The sequence below is a fragment of the Cyanistes caeruleus genome, chromosome 1 (genome assembly GCF_971803275.1).
Source record: "Cyanistes caeruleus chromosome 1, bCyaCae1.hap1.1, whole genome shotgun sequence".
NCBI lineage: Eukaryota > Metazoa > Chordata > Aves > Passeriformes > Paridae > Cyanistes > Cyanistes caeruleus.
This window is the reverse complement of record NC_141701.1, coordinates 13,686,480-13,711,825: the sequence shown is the minus strand read 5'-3', so window position 1 is coordinate 13,711,825 and position 25,346 is coordinate 13,686,480. Positions and strand designations below refer to the sequence as shown.

At 39.8% G+C, this 25,346-nt stretch overlaps 2 protein-coding genes across 16 annotated transcripts in view; one reads left to right on the top strand and one right to left on the bottom strand.

Annotated features, from left to right (window-relative positions):
* The window catches only part of COL14A1 (collagen type XIV alpha 1 chain), a 125,609-nt gene extending 105,116 nt beyond the window's left edge, over nucleotides 1-20,493 (top strand). For 3 of the 15 annotated variants that reach the window (XM_086879468.1, XM_086879512.1, XM_086879525.1), the window contains 9 exons: nucleotides 5,519-5,572; nucleotides 6,454-6,525; nucleotides 8,576-8,611; nucleotides 9,036-9,102; nucleotides 9,602-9,790; nucleotides 17,023-17,100; nucleotides 18,060-18,215; nucleotides 19,569-19,661; nucleotides 19,770-20,493. In XM_086879468.1, the coding sequence (XP_086735594.1) occupies nucleotides 5,519-5,572; nucleotides 6,454-6,525; nucleotides 8,576-8,611; nucleotides 9,036-9,102; nucleotides 9,602-9,790; nucleotides 17,023-17,100; nucleotides 18,060-18,215; nucleotides 19,569-19,661; nucleotides 19,770-19,891 (867 nt within the window). In that variant the 3' untranslated portion in view covers nucleotides 19,892-20,493. Of the gene's footprint in view, nucleotides 1-5,518; nucleotides 5,573-6,453; nucleotides 6,526-8,575; nucleotides 8,612-9,035; nucleotides 9,103-9,601; nucleotides 9,791-17,022; nucleotides 17,101-18,059; nucleotides 18,216-19,007 lie in introns of all 15 variants that reach the window. The other 12 variants (XM_086879478.1, XM_086879488.1, XM_023921434.2 and 9 more) reach the window with 7 other exon arrangements.
* A 3,423-nt stretch (nucleotides 20,494-23,916) lies between these two features.
* Nucleotides 23,917-25,346, bottom strand: part of MRPL13 (mitochondrial ribosomal protein L13) — a 29,618-nt gene continuing 28,188 nt past the window's right edge. The window contains exon 7 of the mRNA XM_023921442.2: nucleotides 23,917-24,222. Coding sequence (XP_023777210.1) covers nucleotides 24,198-24,222 — 25 coding nt within the window. The 3' untranslated portion in view covers nucleotides 23,917-24,197. The remainder of the gene's footprint in view (nucleotides 24,223-25,346) is intronic.

The following is a 25,346-nucleotide window of genomic DNA, read 5'->3' as shown; positions in this document are numbered from 1 at the left end:
CCTGCAGGATGCCTGTGCTCTATGCATTTGATAGGAACAGATGTCACTTGTGTTCAGCATTGCCAATTAATCTCTTGTTTTATAAGTTTAAAATTGAATGGTATATAATTAGTATGCAATCCAAGGCAACAATCTAAATTTGCTTTCTAGCTGATTAATGAATAACAGAGACAACTACAAGGGAATTTAACACTGAATGTATAACAGCACCTGCAGAAACAGTTGACATGAGGAAAAGGTGAAAAATACTACCAAAATTTAGTCAGCTTTATTCTGCTCCTGGTAAAACAACTGAAGATACAGTCTGTCTAGGAGCTAGTTAAAGAAAATTCATATCCATTTGTGCAGTTAAGCCTATAAGTCCTCCACTTTATCTCCTTGGGGACACTTCTGTTTCATTATTAGTCAGACACTGGAAAGTTACTGTTAGCATAGTACTAGATTTCTGTCAACAGCAGAAGTTCATTATGAAATATAACTTTTCAGTTTCATTTGAGAAAGATTTACATATTCATGATCCTTTTTTTTTTGGATATGTTAATGTAACTTGAACTTCAGAGAAATCTGGAACTTCTTTGATTTTCTGACCTTGTTATTAAAAATCCCTAACCCTGTAGCAAAACACATATTTGAACTCACTATTATGAATTTAAACATTGGCATATCTCTATGTCTAGAAGTAATTCCACTGAAGTTACTGTGGAATTTGGGCAATAGATAAATATTTCTTTTTTCTCTAAAAATCAAGAAAAGAAAGGCATTTTATTAAGATAAAGATTTATGCAATATTGTCATCATATGAATAACTTAATTGGAGGAATAGCCTTCTAATTTTCAATTAAATTGTTGTGAAATATGTAAGTAAATTTTTTTTTTTCTACTTTATCTATTTTATACTGTGATGTATTATGGTTTTGCATGTTTCTATGTCTTTTTTTTGGCTGCACTGGAATATTTCCCTCTAAATTGCCCAACTTTCATGCCACCTGTTCATCTCCAGGTTAACAGAGACCTGGGCTCTGATGAACATTTGGGTTTTTGCCATGTTCTGTCTAGCCTTGGTCCTGGACAAGCTGAGGTGACTTGGAGCTAAACTTTGTACAAGCGGGTGCCATGTGCTCCCTCTGCATTCCTGACCATGAGGGACATCGAGGTGCCCGCAGCTCAAGCAGAAAAGAGCTCTGTGTTTTTATGTTATTCTGTGACTGACTTCATATTTAGCAGAGGATGCCCTCTGCCATGCCTTGATGCCAGCCAGCAGTTCAGAAGGGGTCTGGTGCTCCCAGATGTGAGAGGTTGTTGCAGAGAGATGGAATTCCAGAAAAAAGCCAAGGAAGAGTAGTGCAGCAGAAGCTTTTGATACAGCCTGGAAAGGTCATGTGGTGTTTATTCTGTAGAATACCCCACTGTTGTCTATAAAAAGGCAGGGCAATTACATAAATTGCCTATTTTCATCAGTACAGTAATAATGCTTTGTTCATGTGTTCTCTTTCTTCTGCTGTTAATCACAGGAGCTGGATAAACAGCCTAGAGCTCATAAAACTAGTTCTGTTAGCCTGGTATTGTTTCTGTGTGACCCTTATGCAATGTTGTCCAGCTGTAATTATTTCTATGGCAACAAATAATTATGCTATACTGATTTTAGGGTGTTGTAACTCATTTGATTCCTGTGAAGTTATGACAACATAAAATTGCTTTTAATGGGCAAAGATCCAAACCAATTATTTCACCGCAGTCTCTTTGAAGACCCAGCACTTGAAAAAGGGATAATTCTGAAAGGCATAACTGCAGCAGCAAAGGGGAACTGGAAAATTCCTGAGAAGTAAATTGCCTTTTTGTATAATGTTCCTTTTGTTGGGTTTCCTCCTGTTGACCAAGATGCCAAACTGTTTTGCAAGGACTGAGATTTTCTGTGTTTTTCTTAGCTTAGTTACCCCTTCCTCTTTAGTATTTTTTGATCTCTAAATATTTTAATTACGGTGGTACTTATGCTGTAGAGTACTTAGGCAGGTTGCTAAATCACAATTTTAATTTTAATGGGTGGTAAGCATAGGGCTGATATTTATTGGGAGATCTCTGAGAACTTTGAACTGGGTATAATGTGATACTAGACTCACAAAGTGCTGGAATGGAGATTTTTTTTCCCTTTGGTTCCTGATAATTGGAATCACTTCACTTTTACAGTTTGTTTTCCTTTCTTTTTGTTTTGATATGTAGTGTTCATATGGTTTTTCTTTTGAAATCAGTTGAGGAAACGGTTTGATTTTCCATTTTTAATGTTGCAATTCAACACTTAATCTGTAAAATTTCTTTTTTATATTTCTGAGCTTGTTTTGTAATCCCTGATTTATTTGCTTTTTCTTGGGTTTTAGAAAGAAATAGAACATTTTCCATGTCAGTTATGTGACTTCATAAAAAGTTCATTTCCATAATGACATACCCTCCCTATGAAGAAGAATGGGATGTAATAAAAATCCTTTGTGAAGGTTGAATCAGAGTGAAAAAGAAATTTTCATCTGAAAATAAAGCAAATACTCTGAAATATGCATGATAGTATTTTATATGTGTCTGGTAACCTGGTTAAATCTACATCTCAGACTCCACACGAGGAGCAGTCCCCTCCCCTCTCATCAGCTTTCAGAGTGTCAGGAAAGATTTTATAAATATAAAATGATTTATTTTTATTGTATGGCTGTAGCTGTGGTTGTTTGGTGTCCTTTCTTGCGACCCCATATTTGCAGCTAGCAGTATAAGGGAGTTTTACTAAAGAGAACAGATCATGTTTCTCCCAAGCATTGCATGTTGAAAGACAGATCTTGAATTGGCAGTCATGTGTCCCAGGCTGCAGAGTTTTTTTTTAAAGGATCTACATGAAAGTCTTCAAGCCTGGCTCAGTAGCTTCAGTAAAGTTTTTGCTGGTACCTAGTCCTACTTGAAAAGTCCCCTCTCCACAAGATCCCCCAAACAAATTCCAGGCTACAGAAAGCTCAAGAGTTTATAATGAGGTCAGCAGCAGTGCTGATTTCAGCAGACTTGAGATTTAATGGTGATGCCATTTGCATTTTGGCAAATAAAATCTCTTATAAAAATTCTGTCAGAGCTACAATCTTTCTCTAGATTTTTTTCATGCCACTAGCAAAATATGTCTTCATTTAAGTTAACTTTCCAAAATGATATAAACCTTGATTCTAAGACCTACATCCTAGGCCACACATCAAAATCTGTCCTGTCCTGCTCTTGGACATGCAGTTCCATGGGAGAGAATCAGTGGCTTTGTACAGAGTCATTTCTATCCTGGATGTGATAAAGAGCTGTTGTGCTATGTAATTCCTCAGTCATTCCCCTTGGATTAGAGATGGTTAAGCAGAGAGGAGAATTCAATAAATGGGAGATTAAATAGCATCTACAAGGCTTCAGCACTCAGAACACAACTTTGTGAATTCTCACTGTGCTCTATTTTCTTCTACATTACACACACCAAAAATTATGGGAGAAAGAGCCAGAAGAAAAAAAATTCCCAGTCTTCCTGCCAATTTCCTGGTACTTACTAATCTCTGCTCTCAGCTCAAAAGTTCAGGATGAGTGTCAGATCATTTCTGGCCATCAGGTGGTCTGAGTAACATCATCCTCAAATGCTGCTGGCAAGACAAACAAGTACCTTTAGTCCTTTACCAGCATGAGAGAATATGTATTGCCATACTCTTACTTGAACAGGCTTCTCTTTGACTCGATTTATGTGTAGCAATTTTCAGATCTAGCAAATACAGTAGGAGGTGATCTTTTGTGGGTGATACAGACACAATGCCAAGAGAAATAAACCCTAGGAGAACAGACAGGAGGTGATTACTGAGCAGCCAGGAGTAAAAGCACTGCTCAGAAGGAAGAAATTGTGAAATATATTCCAAGAAAATATATTTCTGATCATACTGTTAATTTTATTCTTTGTCTGGGGTGGGAGAAGAGAAAGACATACAGTTTTATTTTTCTTTAGAAGCTTGTGTGAATCCACACTGGATCCTAGAAGGCAGTGGAAAGCACTTTATTTCCCTCCTCCTGGTTAAGTTTAACCCTTAAAAGGGTCAATCAGTTTTCATCTTGCTTTGGAACTGAGCAATACATATATAAATAAATAAATAAAGGTTTTACATCTTTGCTTTAAAATGTGAAACATAAATATGAAGGCTTCAGCTTCATCTGGCTACACTGTGGAATAGAAAGGCATTTCCTTATCAAGGAAACTTATCTAAGGATACATAGATAACATAATAACATAATATGAGTTGAGTATGTTACTTATTTTATCATCAAAACACCCATCCAGCAGAATTACAAAAAAACCCAACAAACCTTTCCAGGTATATGGCAGAAAATATTATTCCCCAGCTATTTTTTATGCCACATGATTGCAGATTGGAATGATAGTTTCCAAATTATGCAGATCATAAAAGTAGTAGAATATGTTATATTCATTACTAGAACCATGTCAGAAACAAAGATTTGGAGAAAAGAGCAAACCAAAAAAGTTGTAAATTTTTTCTTCTGAAGCTCCATGAGATACTGAGGCCTGGAACGTTCTTTACTGTGTGTGTCACTGTAAACATTTTCAAACTTTTCAGCAATAAACCAAACACTTCCCAGTGTAAACCACCTTTCAAACTGGTCTTGAGCCGGAGGTAAAACCATATTTCTCCTGTTCAGGCTGTGTAATAATTAAAGAATTGCCTAATCAGGAGGCTGGTCAGAAACCCAAGCTTTATAGCATGTGGATACAAAATGCACATATTAGTTAATTTGGAAGAATACTTTATTAACAATGTATTTTCTTCTACATCTGGTCAGTCTTTTTTTCTGTGATGTACTCACTTTCCAGTTTCCAAGTTATCTTTAGTTTTTGGCTCTCATTTCTGGAAGCTCTGAGGCACGTTCATAATGTAAACCACATGAGTGTTCCTGCTGCTTCCTGAGCCAGGACCTCAGTGATAGCTGGAGCACATGCACAGCTCTGCTGGGCAGAGAGAGCCACTCTCCATTGCCATCTTTCAGCACCTCATCAGTGGGACTGCAAATGCTTGCACCCAGTGAGAACAGATGTAGAAACATGACCTTGTGGTAGAGAGGTTTGACAGCAAACCTCTCATTCATTTCCCTACAGAAGTGTTCTGAGTGAAATTCACTCAGAGGTGAAAATTGCCAGTATGAAGAATTTTCTATTGTTTTTTCTTCAAAAATATTGTGTCACTAGCTGGACTTTTTTAAATTTTTTTAATTTTTTTTTTTTTTTAAATCTTGGTGGCACTATAGCTCCTTTTAAGAAATAAACTCTCCTCAGAGGAAATAAGGATTTTTTTCCTAAGAGATCACTACCAACAGGTATTAATTTAGAAAAAATACCAAACACAGCAACAAAGCAAAACAAAACCAAAGAACAAAAGTAAAAAAATTCTTCTAGATGAAACAGAACAGATTCATGAAATACATATAAAAAACTGATGAAATTGCATATATTTATATTTTATAGGGCTTTCCTGGCAAGGATGGACCCACAGGCCCACAAGGACCTCCTGGCCCAATGGTGAGTATTGCCCATGGAATTTCTTACTGCAAAAGTCAGCAGGATTTTGGGGGATTATAGGTCACACTGTTATCTATGCTAGAGTGGATAGAGCAAGGCCAAGGGAAGTTAGAATTCTCATGATGCATGGAGTTGGCAGAGAGCTGCTTGTCCAGTGTAATCTCTTTCCACTCCTACTTAGCTCAAGAAGAAAATGTCTCCCATGGGAAGGGGAGAGAGTTGTTCTGTCAATAGGTTGATAGCTTGTCCTCAGTCAAGTAACTGCACTGTAAAGAGAGAATTACTGCTTTTAACATTTGAAACAAGACTTCCTTTTTGGCTAAAATTCCAATCAGGACTGTTAGCTGAAGTGAACCACCGAGTTTTGCTTGAGGTTTAGAGGCTGGAGGTGAGCACAGGTGCTCTCCTAGAGTAATCAAGGAAGACTGCAGAGGCCACATCCAGCCACCAGTGCAGGATATATGTTGCCTTCAGAATCAGTCTCATCCTTCTCAGTTACTGCAGCTAGGCAAAGTTAATGTCTTCTTAATAAATTTAAAGATTAGATGAAGCTGAAGCTGCTGGTTGTACTGAGTATTCTCCAAGCCATCTTTTTGTTTTTTACAAAGAGCACTCTGAGTCATCCACCCTGAACACAGTATTGACATCACAGGATTTATTCCAGTGGTTCAGCAATATCTGCCTGCTCCAGAAAGCAACACAAGTTATTTTTCTCAAGTGCTTTTCTCAGAGTTGTGCTTTTGGTGCTCTTTTTCCTGAAAATTGTATTTTAGTCCTCTCTGTGGGTATCTCTGGTCTTCGACTGACAGAACAGTCTGTCTTTCTCCTCATCAGGAATCATGGGCATTGATTGTTGATTTTCTTCCTCTTTTTCCACACAGGGCATACCTGGTGCTCCAGGTGTTCCAGGTGTTACTGGAAGTCAGGGGCCACAAGGTGATGTTGGAGCTCCTGTAAGTAAAACTAATTATATTTCTTTGTCTGCTGTTGTGCATTTGTTGGTTTCTGAGCTTGGCTTCACTGTTTGACAGAACTCCTCAATATTTATTGCCTATGATCTGTTTGCAGTTAGTGGTTAAGTTAAACATCATATTGACCTTTCTTTGTTCATTCTTTGTAATTAAATATATTTGTTGATCTTACATACAATGTTTGGAATATAGGGATTAGAGTCAAAACACAAGACTAAAACACAGAAGTTGAGAACACAACTCTGAATTTGTACTCTTCGTGTAATTACTTTCTTTTTTTTTTTTTTCCCTTTGCTCTTCCAGCAACTCTCTGGAAATTTAAGTATTTATTAACCTGAATATTTCCAAAATACTGTTCTGATTTCCAAACTGTGCAAATAATATGTTAATAAAAAACTGGCTTTTGGGGTTACTCTGTGTTTACATCAGAAGAAATGACTAATGACTAGGCTTTTTTTAGATTGCTATTATAAATTTGACTCTCAGTTTCATTGAGTGGAAAATTATATCCTCTATATCTAAAATTAGTATTAGGAACCTCCAATTCTAGGTTTGTCTCTCAGATGTTATTTTTTTTATTATTAAAAAAACCTCCAGAACAAGATGTTTTGACTGGAAGAAAGGAATACAACTATGAAATGAGTGTGTAAATTATGCTAAAGACAATATTTATAGTGGACGTCTTTGTAAGAGTTCAGACAATATTATGTATCCACATTTTAACATTTGACTACTTGTTCAATTATAAAGCTTGCTCAGCTTTTTCCCATATATTAGAGAAACATTCTATTTAATTTTTAAAGACATGAGAATGGGACAGTGTGCATTTCTGACTCAATTTGTAGAATATATTTTTTTTTTCCAAAATCCAGTTTGGTTTGGAGATTTAGACCAATGCAAGCATTTTCATTTGGTTAAGTGGAAATGAAATTAAATTGACTGATAAAACATAAGCAAAGATAATAACCTAATGCCCAGTTCTGCATAGTTTCTAAGTGTAACCATGAAATCTGCAAAGGAGATTTGATGAGCTATGGAATTTTTACTATCAATATATAACATGTTGACTATGCAGTTCCTGTCCTATCACATGTTCCAGATACTGAATTAAATTTTCTAGAATCTAGATATTCTTGTGAGTCATGAAAGAGTTCTGCTGTGCATGGTTGGACTCTATTAGTGCAGAAAAAAACAGGTGGCTGAAAAATTACTGGGCTTCAATAGCTGTCTATTCCAAAATGTAGTTATAGAACAGAGGCCTTAGAAATAATCTTTTAGTCTTTGTGAGAGATTCTTTTCTCCAAGGATGGAATGAGCTGTGCTTAACCATGTATCCATCAGCTGGATACCTGCACAGAAGCACAGCATAGTCTGAGTTGGAAGGGAGCCACAGGATCATCAAGTCCAGCTCTCAAGTGAATGGCCCAACCCCTGACCTTGATGTTAGCACCAGGCTCTTACCAACAGACCTTTCCTTCCTTCAGGAGTTCCTGAGAAATATGTAGCCTACCCCAAAAACTGACGTTGGTGAAGTTGTAACTGCCCTAGACAACTTGTTTCAATCCATCATCCTCCTCACCATCATTACTTAATGTCACATCATGACATTTAGTGTGTCCTTAATGTCAAACAATTTTCTGTGCAGTTTAATCCCATTGCTTGTTCTGTTCATAGTGGATGCAGAGTCTCAGTACAGCAAGTTTTGGCCTGCTATTTTGCAAAAATTAGACCTGTTTCAGCCATATGAAATGCATCATGTGTTGGCCTGTCCTTGCTATAATTTTGTATAAGTGAATTCAACGTGGCAAACACTTGAGAAAGTCATTGTTCCCATGTCACTGCCAAATGTGAACATTTTGTTGAGTACTGAAATGACAAGTGTATTTGTCACTGTCACATGACCTCCTGAAAGCTTGTTTATTTTTTATTTTTTCTCCCTTTACTATGAATCTGCAAGGCAGACAAAGTTTAGGTGTGAAAACTTTTGAGCAGAACAAAGGGAGAATTGATTTTGTATTGAATCTTTTCATAGGGTCCTCCTGGAGCTAAGGGTGAAAGGGGTGAACGGGTAAGTCTATGTTCATGTTAGCTGTGGCTTTTCCCTGCCTGGCCTTCTTTCTCAGAAAGAGCTTTCCCTGAAAATTTGTTTCTCAGTGTTTACAGGCACAGTAGTTTTCTCTTTGCAATTAAGTAAACTTTCCCTCTTTTCCAGACATGGTCTTTTACATTAAAGTTTTGAAGGTGGGAAGTATGTGGCAGTAAGCATGTTTCCAAATCATAACCCTCATTAAGGTTATCTTCTCAGACCTCTGATTGCTGGCCAAAAAGAGAAATGGGAACCAGTGAAATCACAAAATTTCTTTGGCTTTCCTTTCTCATCTGTGAGGATATAATAACCTGGCAGTAATAAATATTTTTCTTTGCTCAAAGTGCTTTCAGCACAGAACTGACACAAGAAACTGTTTCATGCCACTGCTGCTGTTGTTATCCAGGGTGATCTCCAGTCCCAAGCCATGGTCCGGGCTGTTGCTCGTCAAGTGTGCGAACAGCTCATCCAAGGCAAGTACACTTCTCTATCTGGAATGAGGCTTTTCCTGCCACAGTTACTTACAAATATGACACTTCTCAAAATATCCAAGGGGATCTGTTTGCTTTAGACTAGGCAGATTTATGTTCCAACAAGTTTTATGTTCAACCAGATTTATGTCCAACTAGAGCTGATTAACATCAGCCTTCTGAAAAAAAAAATAAATCTGGAATTGTCTCCAAGATATTACAGTATACAGAAGCTTCTACTGCAACAATTTTAAATTTTTATAGACATAAAATTCAAAAACCCCCCAAACCCTTACCAAAGGAAGAAAAAAAATCCTGTATAATAGTTCTTTCATTTTCTGTGCACTCGCTAAACTACTATTTCTCCCCCAACCAGTGCACAACTTCATAATACCAAAGCATGAGAGACCACAGCCTTGAGAACCTGCCAGTACTCTGTTCAAACCTTGCTGAATCAGATTTTCCACTGCTACTTGAAAATTCTGCCTTTTTTTCCTGACAGGTCATATGGCAAGATATAACTCGATTCTGAACCAGATTCCAAGCCAGTCTGTCTCAACACGAACCATCGCTGGACCTCCTGGTGAGCCAGGTCGGCCAGGGGCTCCAGGGCCACAGGGTGAGCAAGGATCACCAGGCATGCAAGGGTTTCCAGGAAGCCCTGGTCAACCAGGAAGACCAGGAGAAAGAGGTAAGCTTCATACTTCAGAAATAATAAATTATACTCCCCTTTCCTGATACATTCTAATAGCTTTTGTCTCCTGTCCAAATGCAAAAGCAACATTTTTCTCACTAATTAATTAGTGAGAATCTTAACACAGACCATAAGGAAGGCTCTGGAGATGTTCATGAAGGTCATGCAGGCTTTGCTGGGCATGATTTGGCAGGATCAGACAGAGGCTTAATGCTTAAACTGCTGAAGTTTGGTGGAATCTACTGTGCACATCCTATCACATCATGTTTCATCTTAGTAAGACTCTAAAGTAAGCAGATTCTCTAAATGTATAAGCAAAGGAGCAATTGAAGAAAGTCAGATGCAAAACTGAAGTGTATGCTGGGGAAATGTTGAGCTTTTTTGATAACTTGAAATGTGTCAGTCTAGGAATTTCTGAGTCATCATCACCTGAAAGGAGCAAGATTGGTAAGAAGAGAGAAAAAATCCTAGTTTGAGGGGTTGAGAGAGTCAAGAAGAGGAAATGGTGAGGTCAAAGTGAAGTAATACACTCAAAATTTACAAGAATTCTCTTCTGTATTCTCACATGTAGGCTAGATCCCATTCTCCTTTCCTCCATGAGCATTGTCTAATAACAAAACAAGCTCTATGTTTGATTAACTCTCTTTCTGTGCAACCATAGCTATCTTTTGTGTCCCAGAGTAGCACTAACCTCAGAAGGTAACACTGAGTAGATCTGTAATTGTGAAAGGACTTTGAAGAATATCACATGAGGAGGTGACCAAAAACCCAAGAGACAAATTTGCAAAAGGCAAAGTCTGTTTTTGTGATATTCAGAAGAAGTGAATTGGTGGTGTTGTCACAAAATCTGCTAACTGGGATTTTAAAAATTGATTGCTGTGAAGGCTGTTCAGGAACTCAGTAGTTCACATTATGGCCATTGTGACCATAGTTAAAACATTGTTTTTAATAAAAAGTCTTTGAGTGAACCTGAGAGTCTTACCCTTCCCATTGTCATTTTGAAAAAAGTGGCAAGGTTTCAGGTACTGACCCTTCAGTCCTGCTGTTGCTTGCTCCAGCTGAGGAAAAACCAGACACTGTCCAGAAAGAAGGGGGAACGAGGGAGTGTGAGACAAGTAGAAAAGGAGATTGGAAAAGACAGGAATTGAGGAACTGACTTTAGAAAGGGTGATCTGGAAACACTGAATGCAGATTTCAGGATACTTGAATACACTAATACATAGCATGTTTTAGATCTTTCCCTTCTTTTTGGGAAGAGGTTTCTCAAGCTAGGACTTTGGGAAAGGGACAACCAAGACTCCAGGCTACAAAACAAGAGCATGTCCAGCACTTAGCCTGTACTTTATGTTATATTTACTGTGCTGATGTCCTGGCATGCCCGTTGAGGAATCACAGTGTGATTAGACACAGTCATTTAAATGAAACACCATGTGGGTCAGCCCACTGCAGACAATATTGATGTCTGGGAAGCAGCATTGGAAATAGAGTACAGAGGGGGAAAATGACATTACAAAGAATATTGCCTCTTCCCTATTACCCGTTTCCTCTCTGGATATGATAACTCATATCCAGTTATATGGATAACTGATGTTAGAAGGGACTGATTTTGGCAGGGAGTGTTTGTGGAGAGTTTTATACTTGGTAGAGAGAAAGCTCTAATCAAACATCCTTCAGAACTGCAGTCAGCCAGACCTCTCTGCAGATTTTCATAAAATGTGATACCAAATGTTGGGAGTGTTTTACAATATTTTCAGCTTAAAATGAGGTTGTTTCAAGAATCAAGAATCCATGTGTGAACTTTAAGACAAAAGAATTGCTTGGTTTACTTGGAGTGAAAATTTTAGGACATTCATGTAACTGGAGCCTTGAACAGAATCTGGAAGAGAGGAAGGAGCTCCTTCAGAAACTAGGCAAAACTATATAAAAATTTATTGCCCCTTGAGGGTTTAATTTCTTCAGAAGCAACTGAATTTTTAGACTGATTTATGTTTGATGTAGTAGCACTTTACTGAGCAGGAAAATACCTTTTTCTACAGACTCTTGGGCTATTTCTGAATCCATTTCTAAGGAATTGCTCTAAGCTAACCCCAAAATGCAAAAATGAAAACTAAAAATTATTTAACCAACTTCATGCTTGTGGAGAATGATTTTTCATGCATTCCCAATTCTCACTGGATTCCTAACATCATACATAGAAGCAGAAGACTAAAATTGCTCAGCTTCTGGATGGAAGGGAGTGTTTTTAAGTTTCCAGTGACTACAGAGAGGAGGGTAAATGGAATCAGACTCCATCCCTTGCTGTGTTCTGAAGCATTGTTTGCATTTAACATGTTCAGCAAACACATTGTATAGTCCTGTCCTGAAGATCTGCAGTCAGCTACCTGGAAGTCTTTATATAAAAATGTTTCTTTTCATTAGTGTCATCAGCATTTTGGTTGTATATGAAGCCAATTTAATGTTCAAGCCCAGTGCCAGGTTACCAACTCTGAAAGTCAGGCTCCACCTCTAAGCTCAGAAAATTCCCTGCAACAGTGTGCTAAGAAGTAATAGTCATTAGTATTGAAGGGAAAACACACCTGTTTGATTATTTAGTAGTGTTTCTTTTCCCCCTCAAACTGTTGGAATTGCTGCAAGAACCTGTTACTGGCTATGAGCTGAGTGGCAAGGTGCTGGTAGAGAAGGAAGATAAAAAGATGGGGGCAGGCTAGATGTTTACTTTGACTCATCTCTCTTGCCTACCACCTATTCAATCCCAGCCTGTAAGAAAGGGGAACTTCAGAAAGCAGCGTGTGGAACTGGTTAGAAGTGGCGCGCCAAAGAGAGCTTTACTGGAGAATGTCAGCAGTGAGAGACATCAATGCACTTCCCTGCTAACTTGCCTGGCCAGTATCTTTTCCATTATTTACCTTGTCACTCTGCCAAGCATTAATCAGAGGCTTTGGAAAGAGACAAGGGTTGAGAGAGTGTATGGAGTTTTGTTAGAAACCTCCACTTGAACTTCTAGGTCCTGGATGTCCCATTCCTGGATGGGATTCCTCTCAGGAGTAACCCTGAGCTGGTCCTTCCGAGAAAGACCACCTCAGTGAGGAAGGACAAGTCATTCTCTCAACAGATTCCATTCTCTGTGTCTGTTGCCAGCTGAGAGGCCACGTTGTATTACCAGGCCCCTACAGTCCACAATCCCAGATTAATTACTAGAATTTTGCTCTTTGCTAATTTGCATACATATAGGAGTTTGGAAAAAAAACCAAACACAGACTATTCAAAGCCCTCATCTCTATTTTAATTTTAACTTTTAAATTTTTCTTTCAGCTAGTTTGAACATGTTTTGATTTGGTTTTGTTTATGAACTGAGACTTAAACAACTAGTGTCTGTTTTCTGAGTGCCCAGGAAGTAGTTGCACCTCTGAAAAATGGCATAGAAGACAAAACAGTCGACTTGTTTTCTCCTTCTTTTTGGTTTCTTTATTTTTATAATATATGGGTATTTTTCTCAACTTTGTGGAGAAATGGAAAAGCCATAGTAAAAACTATGCTGAGGCACTGAGGCATATTTCAGATGTTGTGAAAGTGCAGTTCCTCTACTACTGGATGGACTTCAGCTCTTATGTGGTCTGAAGTGGTGAATAAGACTTACAGCTACTCAGCCCATCCCACTATGATTAAAGTACAATAAATACTGAACTGTCACTGGGAAAGTTACTGTTCTCAAGCACAGCTTCATCCTTATTTGCTTCTTGGCTTCGTATGAAAGAGCCAGTTAAACATGTGTTATCAAAAGCCACGTTTACAGCTGTGATGGCAAAATTCCAGTGGAATTAAATGGAACTTTTGCCAGTTGAGTCAATTAAATATTTTTATTTCCAGTTTTAGCTTCATGTGGATTAGAAATGAAAAAAAAAAGTCACAACCCTGTGTTATTATACTATGCTTACACCTGAACATCTTGAAAGAAGAATTTTTTGTAGTAGTTTAATTTTTCTGGAGTGCAATACATGGTTTTCCTCACAGGACAGTATTCTCTTAAAGACAAAATTAGATAGAGAACACCTGAGATTTCCTTTTGTGCAGAAACCATGAAAATTTAATTTTCTTTGCTAGAGAATGTGAGGATTGTTTTTGTTTGCAAAGGTTGGTTTTGTTTGTAATAAGTGGTGCTATCAGAGTTATCTTTAGTGAAGGGCTGGAAATAATTGATTTCAGTTGCTTGTGATCTTCATGGGGCTGACCTGAAGACATTGCTTATTTTGGATGGGGGCAAGACATAAACCCATGGTTAGCATGAAGGGGAGACATAGTTTGATGGTACTGCTGAAGCATGTCCAGAGCACAAATATGAAAGTAGCTCCTGGGATTTGAAGGCATTCTTAACTCAAATGCCAAGTTTTGATACACAGGCTTTCATTTGAGGGCAATTAACCATTGCAGTAACCAATAATGCAGTAACCTACAAGAGTGATGGCTTGTCTGGTTGGCTTTCTGTAAGCCATACTATCTGGCACCAAAGATGACTTGGGTGAATTTTGAATATCCTGCCATTAATTAGGAGTGAGCCAAGAGGTCTGTGAGTCTTTTAAGTCCCTGAGGGAAGCCCATGGCTTTAACTCATGAGCATTTTGCCTTAGTAGTAGGATATTTTTGCATCAGTGTTTATGTTCTCTTTAACTTGGATAAACATTACTGGAAATCAGACTAAAAGAAACCTGATGCAGAATTTTATCTAGGCCTTCAGTGTTTGCTTTCAAAGAAGGTTTGCCTTGCACAACAGATTCATCATTTATTCCACAATGAATGTTTTCTTCTTTGTTCCCTGTTTAGTATTTCTTACTGACATTTTATCCTGTGAACATCACATATGGGTGTGTAACTTTGTGTGTGTTAATAATTGTAATTGAGTGCATGGCAGGCTGTGATTTCAAAACATCCTGACTGTTACCTTTGAAGTCACCAAGTAATGTTACCATGCAACAGGATAAGTAACGGTCCTAAACATCTGTTTAAATTGCAGATGGTTTTAATGGGTCAGTCTTCTCAGGAAAAAAGCAATTCACAAAAACAGACTTTGCCTTTTGCAAAGGGCAAGCCTTTCCTTGCAGGTCCTGTGTGATAAGAGATAATTTGGATACATTTACCTCGTTACAAGGCCTGCAGCACAGGTAGAGAATTGCAATAGATGATTTTCTGCATATGTTTGAAGCAAGACAGGGCTAAGCAAATTCCCTGCATCTGGGGAAAAAACACCACCACCACCCTTCCGTCAAAATTATTCAAAAGAAATAAAAGTCAAAAAAGGGAAACAGGCAATGCCTTAACTATGCCAGGACAGTGCAAAGAACCTTGTAGAGGTAAGATAAAGAGATCATAATGCTTTGGTTAAAAATTATATGCTCACTGTGGATTTACTGGTTGCAGTGGTGTGGCCTGTGTTTTCCATGTGGTTGGGTCAGACAATATGTTGCCCTGGAAACCTCTTGTTCCTGCAGAAGATGCAGAACTCCTCCACAGATACTGAATCCAGTTCAGTGGACTCATATTTAATAAACTTGATGTGAGCAATTCTTTGCCACTGGTGGGTTTTAATTACAATTTTTTCCACACTTTGGTTTTTTATTTACTTATTTGCTTCCATAACAAATTAGTTTAAGAACGTAAAAAAGATCTTCTGTGACTCCCTGAGGGGAAACCTGATGAGGAGGGGCTGAGGCCACTTGGTTTGTTCAGCCAGGAGACTGAGGAGAGACCTCAATTACAACTTCCTCGTCAGGAGAAGAGGAGAGGCAGGAACTGATCTTTCTCTGTGGTGACCAGTGACAGAACCCAAGGAAAAGGCCTGAAGTTGTGTCAGGAAAGGCTTGGGTTGAATATTGGGAAAAGGTTCTTCACCCAGAGGGTGGCTGGGCACTGGAACAGCTCCCCAGGGAAGTGGTCACAGCATCAGCTCAAGAAGTGTTTGGACAATGCTCTCAGACACATGGTGTGACTCTTGCTGATGATCCTGTGCAGGGCAAGGAATCAGACTCAGTGATCTTTGTGGTGTCTTTCAACTCAGCATATTCTGTGATTCTAGGATTCCTTGCAAAAATGAGGTGTTCTCCAGCCATTTTGGCCTAAGAGATAGCAGTTACCTGGGCAGAGAGGAAGGAGGGAGCCCAGTCAGTTGGAACTGTAGATATTGCCCTATCCAGGGCAGCAGCTGTTTTCTTTCTGCTCTGTGTTGATGAAGGTGCCATGTACAGACTTTGAAAGTGGGGAAGCTGTGAAGCCAGAAGAGCAATTACCAGTGCAGGGAGGGAGGTCTGGAAAATTGGGGGGAAGTCCCACAAACCAGCCTGGATTTGGTGTCTTTGAACCATCCAAATCAAACACAGTCTTTATGAGAATTTCCAAGTCACTAGTGGAAACTCAGGGTCTGGAATTTATAGTTTTGACACCTACTATAGTTCAACACTGCTTATTGTGATGGCTGTATATAGAAAGTGGTTTTATAGGATGCCACAGAGGTAGTGCAGAAGGAGATGGAAAGCTGGAAATAAGCAGTGCTTTCTCTGAATTATTAGATTTGTGATCTCCATGGATCAGACATTAGGAGAGAAATTTAGTCCCACAAGGGAGTGCAGGAACACAACCCACACAACCCACTGGCTCTGTTGGAATATCAGTTTCAAGACAGGGAAACACTCGGATTGGGCACTATTTGGGTGTCAGATTTTGACTGGTGATGAAACTCCTTCCTCATGTTTTAGCAAGAATCTGCCATAACATTAACAACTCTCTCCATGAACAATCTTGTTCTGTACCACTCTTTGGTGGGTGAGTGTTTGAAGGAAAATTTGCTGTAGCACAAAAAATTTGACTTTTCTGGCCCACATAGTAATTTATAGCTATGAGGCATGGAAGACTCTTCTGACTTACAGTAGTTGCACCTTGGTGTAGTCCAGAGGCAGCTTTCCACAGGAAGTGCAGCCTGGAAACTGGCCGATGCCTCTGCATACCACCGTGATGAAACCACCATGGCAGCAGGAATGTTTAAGACCCCAAGAATGACATTTCCCTTCAGAATCTGCCAGGGGAGGGAGGGAAAAAGAACCAAATAATTTTTAATTTTCACCTCCTTCCTTCTCTGCCATCTGTTTTTAGATGAAAAAAAACATATGGAACTATGATCCTGGTTAAATAATAAACACTGCCCAAACTTTTGATCAAAATGTGATTGAATACTATTTCCTTAGGTTTACCAGGTGAGAAAGGAGAAAAAGGCAATCCAGGTGTTGGAACACAAGGACCCCGAGGCCCACCAGGATCCACAGGTAAACTTACATTTGAGGTTTAAACTTACATTAAACTTACATCTGGATTAGACCACTCTGACCCACATGTGAAGAGGCTTACAGTATCTCTGTATTCATCCTTAGGAAGAGTTGCAGAAGAGCAGTAGTTCAGGCACCTTAGCTGTCATAATGTTCTTACTTTGTAATATCATGTTGGGATGTGCCACATGATGGTGTCACCCATCACACAAGTATTTTCATTTTCCCTATGACAAACTGCTTCTCCAAGCCCACCTTTTAAAAATGTTTGCAATTTTTTTTTTCCAGACACAGGTTCTGGAGTGGGAAAAAATTAATCTGGAATAATTACATAGGTTTTCTCATTGGTGTAATGTCATACCTAAATGTGAGTTGACAGAGAAACGTATTGTAATTAAACATGTTATATCACATGGATTTATATTTAAGTCCTGAAAAAGCAGAGACTGATAGCTTGGACCTGTTGAAACAGGAATAAATTGCACTGACCTCATGAGGATATCCTGGCCATTAGGCACTGGTATTAATTCACAGCACTATCCAGAAAGTGTACTGAAAGGGAGTGGGAGGAATCAGGAGCTGTGCAGATATCCAGGGCTGTCCTTTCCCCATGAAAATCCCTTCCCAGAAGTCTGATGTTTGGTGAAACATTTTCTCCAGTTCTGGCTAGAAGCTGTCTCTCTGGCAAGGAAGATGAAGCAGCAGCCAGAGAGGAAGCTCATTGGAAGTGGGTCTCCTCTCAGGCTGCTGCTCTGTCTTCCTTGCCAGAGGCTGAAATCTTTCCCTCAGGTTGCCCAGCAGAGTCAGAGCCAGGATGCCTTGCTCCTCCTCTCAAGCTGTCTCCTGGAAGTGTTTACAGCACACTCAGTGCCATGTTTTCCAGGCCAGGAAAGATGGCTTCATATCCCTGCTTTCATGAAAGGCATTACTCAGATATTTCATCTCCCTGTTCTATGCAGGACCTCCAGGAGAAAGTCGAACTGGCAGCCCGGGACCACCAGGATCTCCAGGTCCAAGAGGTCCTCCTGGTCACACGGGATCCCCGGGCTCACAGGGTCCTGCTGGGCCTCCAGGGTACTGTGACCCATCCTCCTGCGCTGGGTACGGCATGGGAGGTGAGTAGCGAGGAGTCGGGACAGCTGCCGTTTGCGGAGGTGTGGGTGGCATTTTCTAACAGTCCAAGTGAGATGGAGGCTACCGATGAACCTTGCACTAAAATGTGGTGGCTCCCTAAAAATCTGCGTGTCCAGTGTGGCTCTGCTTTGTGGGACGGCAGCCCGAAGAGAAGGTGACCCAGCGTAGTGACCAAAGGAAAGTGACCAGCGTCTGACCCCAGCCTGTAAAACTGATCCTGCCTAGTGGGTTTTGTCCTGTATGTATTTGTGTAGTTGTACGAGCCTGTTCGATCTCAATGGTCTGTGTTGAAGCCCTACCAACTCATGTTTGTGACAGCAGAGTTTTTACTCTTAGTTTTTCAAACGTGTTGTTCAACCTCCCCTTCCATGGGCGTCTGAGTGGCATGAGAGCATGACCCTTACTAAACCTGTAGTAGTGTAACCTGGCACAGGGATGCACGTGTCCATCATTAACCAGTGAAGCCATCTGGAGAAAATGATTCTTTCTGTATCTTCTCTGTATCCTACTTTCCCATATCGTTACAGCACGGAGAGGCTGTGGGAAGAAGTTAACACAATTACCAAAAATTACACCACCCAACCTAAAATCAAAATTTATTAGTAAAGCACTAAACTAAAAATGTTACGCGTAAGGCATATTTGTTTGATGTTTACAGTTTAATCTGCCCTGAGCTGATCTGTATGTTTTACTTACCTGAATGTTTTTGTTGTCGTCTCTTCCTATCCTTTTCTCCTCACTTCCCCTCCCCGTTGTTCATTTCCTGTTTTAAGGCCCAATCCCTTACAATGGCTACCAATCCAGAAGGTGAAAGGCTCATTCTGGTTCAGGTCTCATTGCGCTGAAGGTCAGAGATGGATGCTGAACTGCTCTGTGCTTTCCAGCAACAATAATGACTACCACTAATGAACTTACAGCTGCTGTACATGCACTTGGCTTCCTGGCACTGCTAAAAATTATTGCCTGACCCATTTTTGCCTGCTAATCATGTATTCTAGCCCATAATTGGAATAAGCTATAGCAGGCAGAGCGTGCAGTGTATAATGAGCACAGTATTACAACCGGACATTTGACAAATTGTGGTGGTGGTTTCCAACTAACTTGGCTGTCTGTTGTGGGTTTCCAATTGCTCCAGCTTATTAATTTTGTTAAATGTTTTCATTGTTCCATTATGTGAATAAAAGATGTGTATTTAAAGATTATATATATACTCACACACATGATACAGAAATATATCTATATATAAAATGTCAATTTCCTAATGAATGCTTTAATTTTCTACTCTCCTTCTCCTGTGTTAACCGTATGAATACTCTTGGTGGTGGTGGGTTAAGGTGGATACGGTGAGCCAACTGATCAAGACATCCCAGTAGTGCAGTTGCCACATAACTCCTACCAAATCTATGACCCTGAGGACCTTTATGATGGTGAGCAACAGCCGTACGTAGTTCACGGGTCCTACCCCTTACCATCCCCATACTCCCAGTCCTATCCATCACCTCATCTTGCTCAACCAGAGTTTACTCCTGTTCAAGAAGAGATGGAGGCCGTTGAGCTGAGATCCCCGGGAATCAGTCGCTTCGCAAGGAGGATAGCCAAAAGGAGCGCCAAGACCCCGGTACGCACAAAGGCGAACAGAAAAAGCCCCTCTCAATGAACTGTTTAAAAAAGGGAAACATTTTATGCACACCTGTGTTTGGCCTTTTGTCCTGGTGCCTCACCTGTCACTGATGTTTACAGGCTCTTATGTTAAAGGAGAAAAAAGTGTACGTGGCCAGTTGACACAACAAATAGCGGTAATTATCTTGCATGCCAGAAGTTTAGTATGTTAGTGGGTTGGTGCTAGCTGATGATGAAAGGTCACTTGTAGATCTTTCTCTGGAGTACTGTTCCATTCACTCTTCAAAGTGTATCTGAAAAAAATGCATCTGGCTAGGGGGTGTATGTAGAACCAGTCACAGAAGTTAATGTTTGGTTATCCATTTTTTCCCAGTTGATTATTTTCTGTTTGTTTTGGATGAATAGCTTTACTAGCAGAGTAACCTGACTAAATCCACTGGAGAACAATGCATCAGGTGTCCTTGCACCTGGCTTATTATTCTTTTGCAGAGATTTCTTACATTAACAGACCATTGTTTTCTTAACTCACCTAAAATAAATACACAAGAATGTTCTGTGGGAGCACACTGATAATTTATTGTGAACCTCTTTCATTTCTGTTTTGTATACAAATAAAAGTGGCAAGCTTTTGTATGGTAATCCTGTATTTATTTGATTTTTAACTCGAAACAATTGCATTAGATCTTCAGGGGACAGGATATAATGAGAAGGAAACACATTTCCTGTTTTCAACACTTTGGGGCAATGGTTTTATTTTAAAGGTTGTAGTATCAACATTATTTAGCCTTATTTTTTAAATTATATATGGACAAATGCAGAGAGTAACTATGAGCTGAGGTAGCTGTACCAACTGCGGATGCCAGATTCCACATGTGACATGCCCAAGTCAAAAGACTGACAGGTGTAGTTAGGAACTTGGATTGGCTAACAAGGAGAGGAAGGCAATAAGACTTGAGCACAGGGCAATTCATCATCTACAGACAAGGTAAGTTATAGACTCAATAAGAGTGCTGGAAACTGAGCAAGACTTAGCTCAAAAACGGCCATTTAAGTTGAAAGCATAGGTTTGGAGCACTTTTTCTTCAGCCCTATACAGACATGGAGAGGTTGTCCTGTACATCCCAGGACCATCTTCTTGCTCATCCCTGACTGGGTGGGGAAGTCTAGCCATATTCTACAGTAAAGAAAAGCCTGTCAGGTTTGGCCTCTGGCCACTGCCAGCAGCTCCCTTAGCTCATCAGGAAGATGAATGGGTACCTTTGCTGTGTTATCTCCAATAATCTCACCTAGAATTCAGCCTCTTTAGTAGGACACACGATTTGCGCATGTGACTAGCACGCTCTGGCTGGGGGCTGGATATCTTCCTTCTGTTTTCTCATTACTTCTTTCATCTCTGACTCCAACCATTTTCTTGGGGAAAGGCAATAAAAGACGATGGAACGTGAGTTGAAAGTAATTTTGTTACCTGCACTTCCATTTAAAATAGAAGGTAGAAAAGCATGTAGTTTATGGACATTATTTTTTAGCAGCTTAACCCCACTTGACAGAACACTGAGGCCCCACAGCCTGGCACATGCAACTGATACTCAGAGGTATTATTAAACCTAAATACAGTAATGCCTGGGGTCACAGTGTTAATTTCCCTGCTGGCACTGGCTGTGAACACCCTCGTTAATTTACCCCAACTGCAAACTCCCTGGTTAGCCCACTTCCATCCATGTTGTACTGACACAGCTCAGAGTTCTGCCCGAGATATGCTTACCTGCAGGTCTTGTGGAAATGACTGAGGTCACTGATGGAAAAGAAATCATCTTTCAATCCATGCCTTTGTTGTCTCTGGAGGACTTTGTCTCCTGCTAACAGGGCACTATATGTATATATGTATGTATGTATATATGTGTATATGTGTATATGTGTATATGTGTAATGTGTATATGTATATGTATATGTATATTTTATACGTATATGTGTGTGTATATATATATATATATAGTCCCGACTTGCTGTCCTGCAACATTATATCCAAATCTCAAGTTCTTGTGGGACCACAGAGAGTGACAGGGCAGCACCAGGGATGTAGGGACTCACCATAATCCAACTGATCAAAATAAGGCACTTGGTGTTATTGACTCCATGTCACAGCCTGATGGTAACAGCCTGAGCAAATCCCCGAGGGTGCTTGTGGTGTGCAGTTGATGTCAGCTGTGCTATGCCAACCCAACAGCTCCCAGAGCAGTCTCCTGGGCTGGGGGAGCAGCTGGAAGCAGCACAGCTCCCCTCTGCTCCCGGGGAATTCGGGTGCTCTGGGCCTGAGGGATCCCCAGCGTGGGACACCCGCACAAGCAGCTGCCACCGCCACCTCCTCCCCACACCACAGGGATGCACGTGGAGTGAATTAAACAAATGACTTGGCATAATAAAGTGGCCAAACTCATTCTAATTTTGTAACAATTTATATACTAAAGAACAAGCTTCAGCTGCAGTAGTCAATTTGTTTTAACTTTCTATTTTCTGTGTAATTTACTGGCACCATGCTGACCAGAATGCTTCTGGTATTATTGATCATTTAGTGACTTGCTGGACATACCTTGGTAATAAAGAGTAACTAACTGGTGGGCTCTACCCAGTTATATACTATTCAGGAATTGTATGTTTGCCAAAAGAAGTAAAACACAGTCAAGATTTTCTCCGAAATCCAGTCTCTGAATAATCAAGAGTGTCTTGTGTTTTTTCCAGACCACCCAAGAAACTGAAGCTGCTGACTGAAGTATTCAGCACATAATGAACAGCTGATGTCACAAAGATCTTACCAATAAGCTGTGTACTGTGTCCTTATAAAGATAAGAGCATTTACTGCAACCTAGGGCTTTTAAAAATACTTTCACTAGTTAATGCAGTGTAGTAACTGACTTGGACGTGAAAGCTGCACATTCACTAGGTAGGAACTTTTCCTGGGATAAGCCCATCTGAATGTCAATGAAAGGCCCAGTTAATTTCTTTATTTCACATAATGAAATATGGTTATAAATAAACATCTGGTTTTCTTCCTGTATGATGCTTGTATGAAACAAATGTAGAACACTCAAATTCTCCTTACCAACCATGGTAAAATTTGGCAAATCATGTACCAGCATTTCCTACAACACAGAAAACAGGTGCTTTACTTATCTACAGAACAGCTTTGGCTTGAGGGTTTTCGGAGCAGGAAAGCAGAACGGAATTTCAGGGAAGTAACTTGCAAAAGTGAAGTAAATTTTTAGACTTTTTTTGCATCACTCAACAGTTAAGTTTGTTTTCCTTATTTGGTTTTCATAATAAAAATGTTGCTGCTTTGTTCTGTAATATGTTACTTGAAGTAAGTAAGGCATATTCCTGTGACTTGAATGAAAATCAGATTGAGGCTGAAGGGGGAAAAAAAGGTAAAGTATCTCTGTGATCTGCCTTTACTACCTGTTATTTCAACAAGCTCTTTAATGAAATCTGTTCTACACTGGGTTGTCAGCAGACCTCCTCCTAATGAGGAGTCACTTCAGAAAATGCTCTGCACAGCACCAAATGGGTGTTCTGGTTGGTAACAAGCAGAGTTACCAACACTGGAGTCCAGAGTGTGTCATCTTCGAAAGCCAGGCCCAGCTGGAGCAATGCTCTGCCTGGCGACTTTCCAAGGCAGACAGAACCACAGGGATATTGAATCTCCCAATGACAATCATGTAACACCTCACCATCACGAGCAGAATGCCATTAGGAACACATTTAATGACATTCAGCAGCTAGAAAGTAGAGTCACCCTTACTGTTGTCATTCAGCACACCCAAGATTTAGATTAAGATGGAGATGAACAATAGTCTGAAAAAGTAAGATTATTAAAAAAATAGTAGTTGTCATTTTGTTCCTTAGAGCAAATGTATCAAAAGATTCCCAAAGCTCATGGATAAAATATTATGGCTGATGACCATAATTATTCTCTGCTCCTCCTGCATGGGATTCAAGTTTTGCAACTTTTAGAGTCAGCTACTTCATAGCAGTAGTCAATGTATTGTTTCTATAAGATGCAAATACTCATTACAAAGGTATTAATTCTTTAATAACAGTATCAAATCAAATATCATTAACAAATACCAGATCATACAATGCAGAGTACAGATGGTATTAACAAGATAATACCTGTTCTTAGCTGTTTCAAATACGTTAATTTTAAAATCTTGCCAAGTCACGTTTGCGAACAGCTGTCAGAAACATTCAGTATACAAGGGCTGACTGAGCTGCACAAATGTTTCCATATTAGAAGAACTTTCTTTGAAGGAAGAGAGACACTCCTGATGACATGTCTTCTTTTCTTGTTATTACTTCCTTCGAAAATCTTTAGGTCTGTGTGGGGAAAAAAAAAGGGTGTTTTAAGAAATGGATGTGCACTACAGGGGCTTTGCTTTAAGGCTGCAGTAGCAGCCTCATTTCATTTTCTTACTCTGGTGAAGTTTTTTGACAAAGAAGAGTATTTTCTGGATTACACAAACAAGACAGAACAAATTGAAGACATTTACTAAGACATCTATGAATTTACAGACATCAAGACTAATTGGTCACTCCTACTTTCCTAAAACAAAATAATCTTGAATTGAATGCAGTCTCACAGGGCCTTAACACAGATACTGATTTGTCTCCAGTTTTAAAAACTGAGTAATTAATGCATAAGGTGTTAAGTTTTAGTTAACAGCATAGTCCACCATGACTACTGAAACAGTTAAAACTGATGATTTAAAAAAATGTTAATTTGAATCTTAATTAAAAGTTCTGCAATACCATTTGCTTGCATGACAAATGTGGACAACATTCACACAGAAGCAGACTGCTGTTTTCAATCCTTTCCTATTCAGGCACATCTCTCGCCCTGCCTGCCACACACGCACTGGCTGCAGGAACCACATTCTCGCTGAAACGACACAACTCAGACCAGCTCATGGCCTTTAGAATGCCAAGTCTGCAGACTAGATGCATGTCTACATCTCCAACATGTCCTGCAGAGAAGCTGCACATCCTGGACTCTGCCCAGTCACTCCCCAAAGCCCCAGAGCAGGCCAGCAGTCTCTGAGGGGGCCAGGACAGAACAGCCACTCCTCGCAGCCCCCATCCCACACAGACCTGCAGCCTGCGGGAACACAACGCTGCTCACTGCTTCTCTCATCTGTCATCAAAGCAGGTTGGGGAACTGACCAGGATGCAACAAGAGTTAAAACAATTAAGTTTTAGAGACATCTAAAGGAACACAGGGCCAGATTTGTCATGAAGTTGAATGAAAAATTCTGGCATACAGTAAAACCTGCAAACCACTACACTAACCAAGTTAAATTTCCAAAGGTGGTAGATTTTATATGTAATTCAGCTCAATAGTGGAAATGAAAAGCAGACAGCAATGAAAGCAGACAGCTTACTTTAAATACTGAGAGTTTAAATGGCTGAAGAGATGCAGAAATCCAACACTTGCTTAGTCCTGT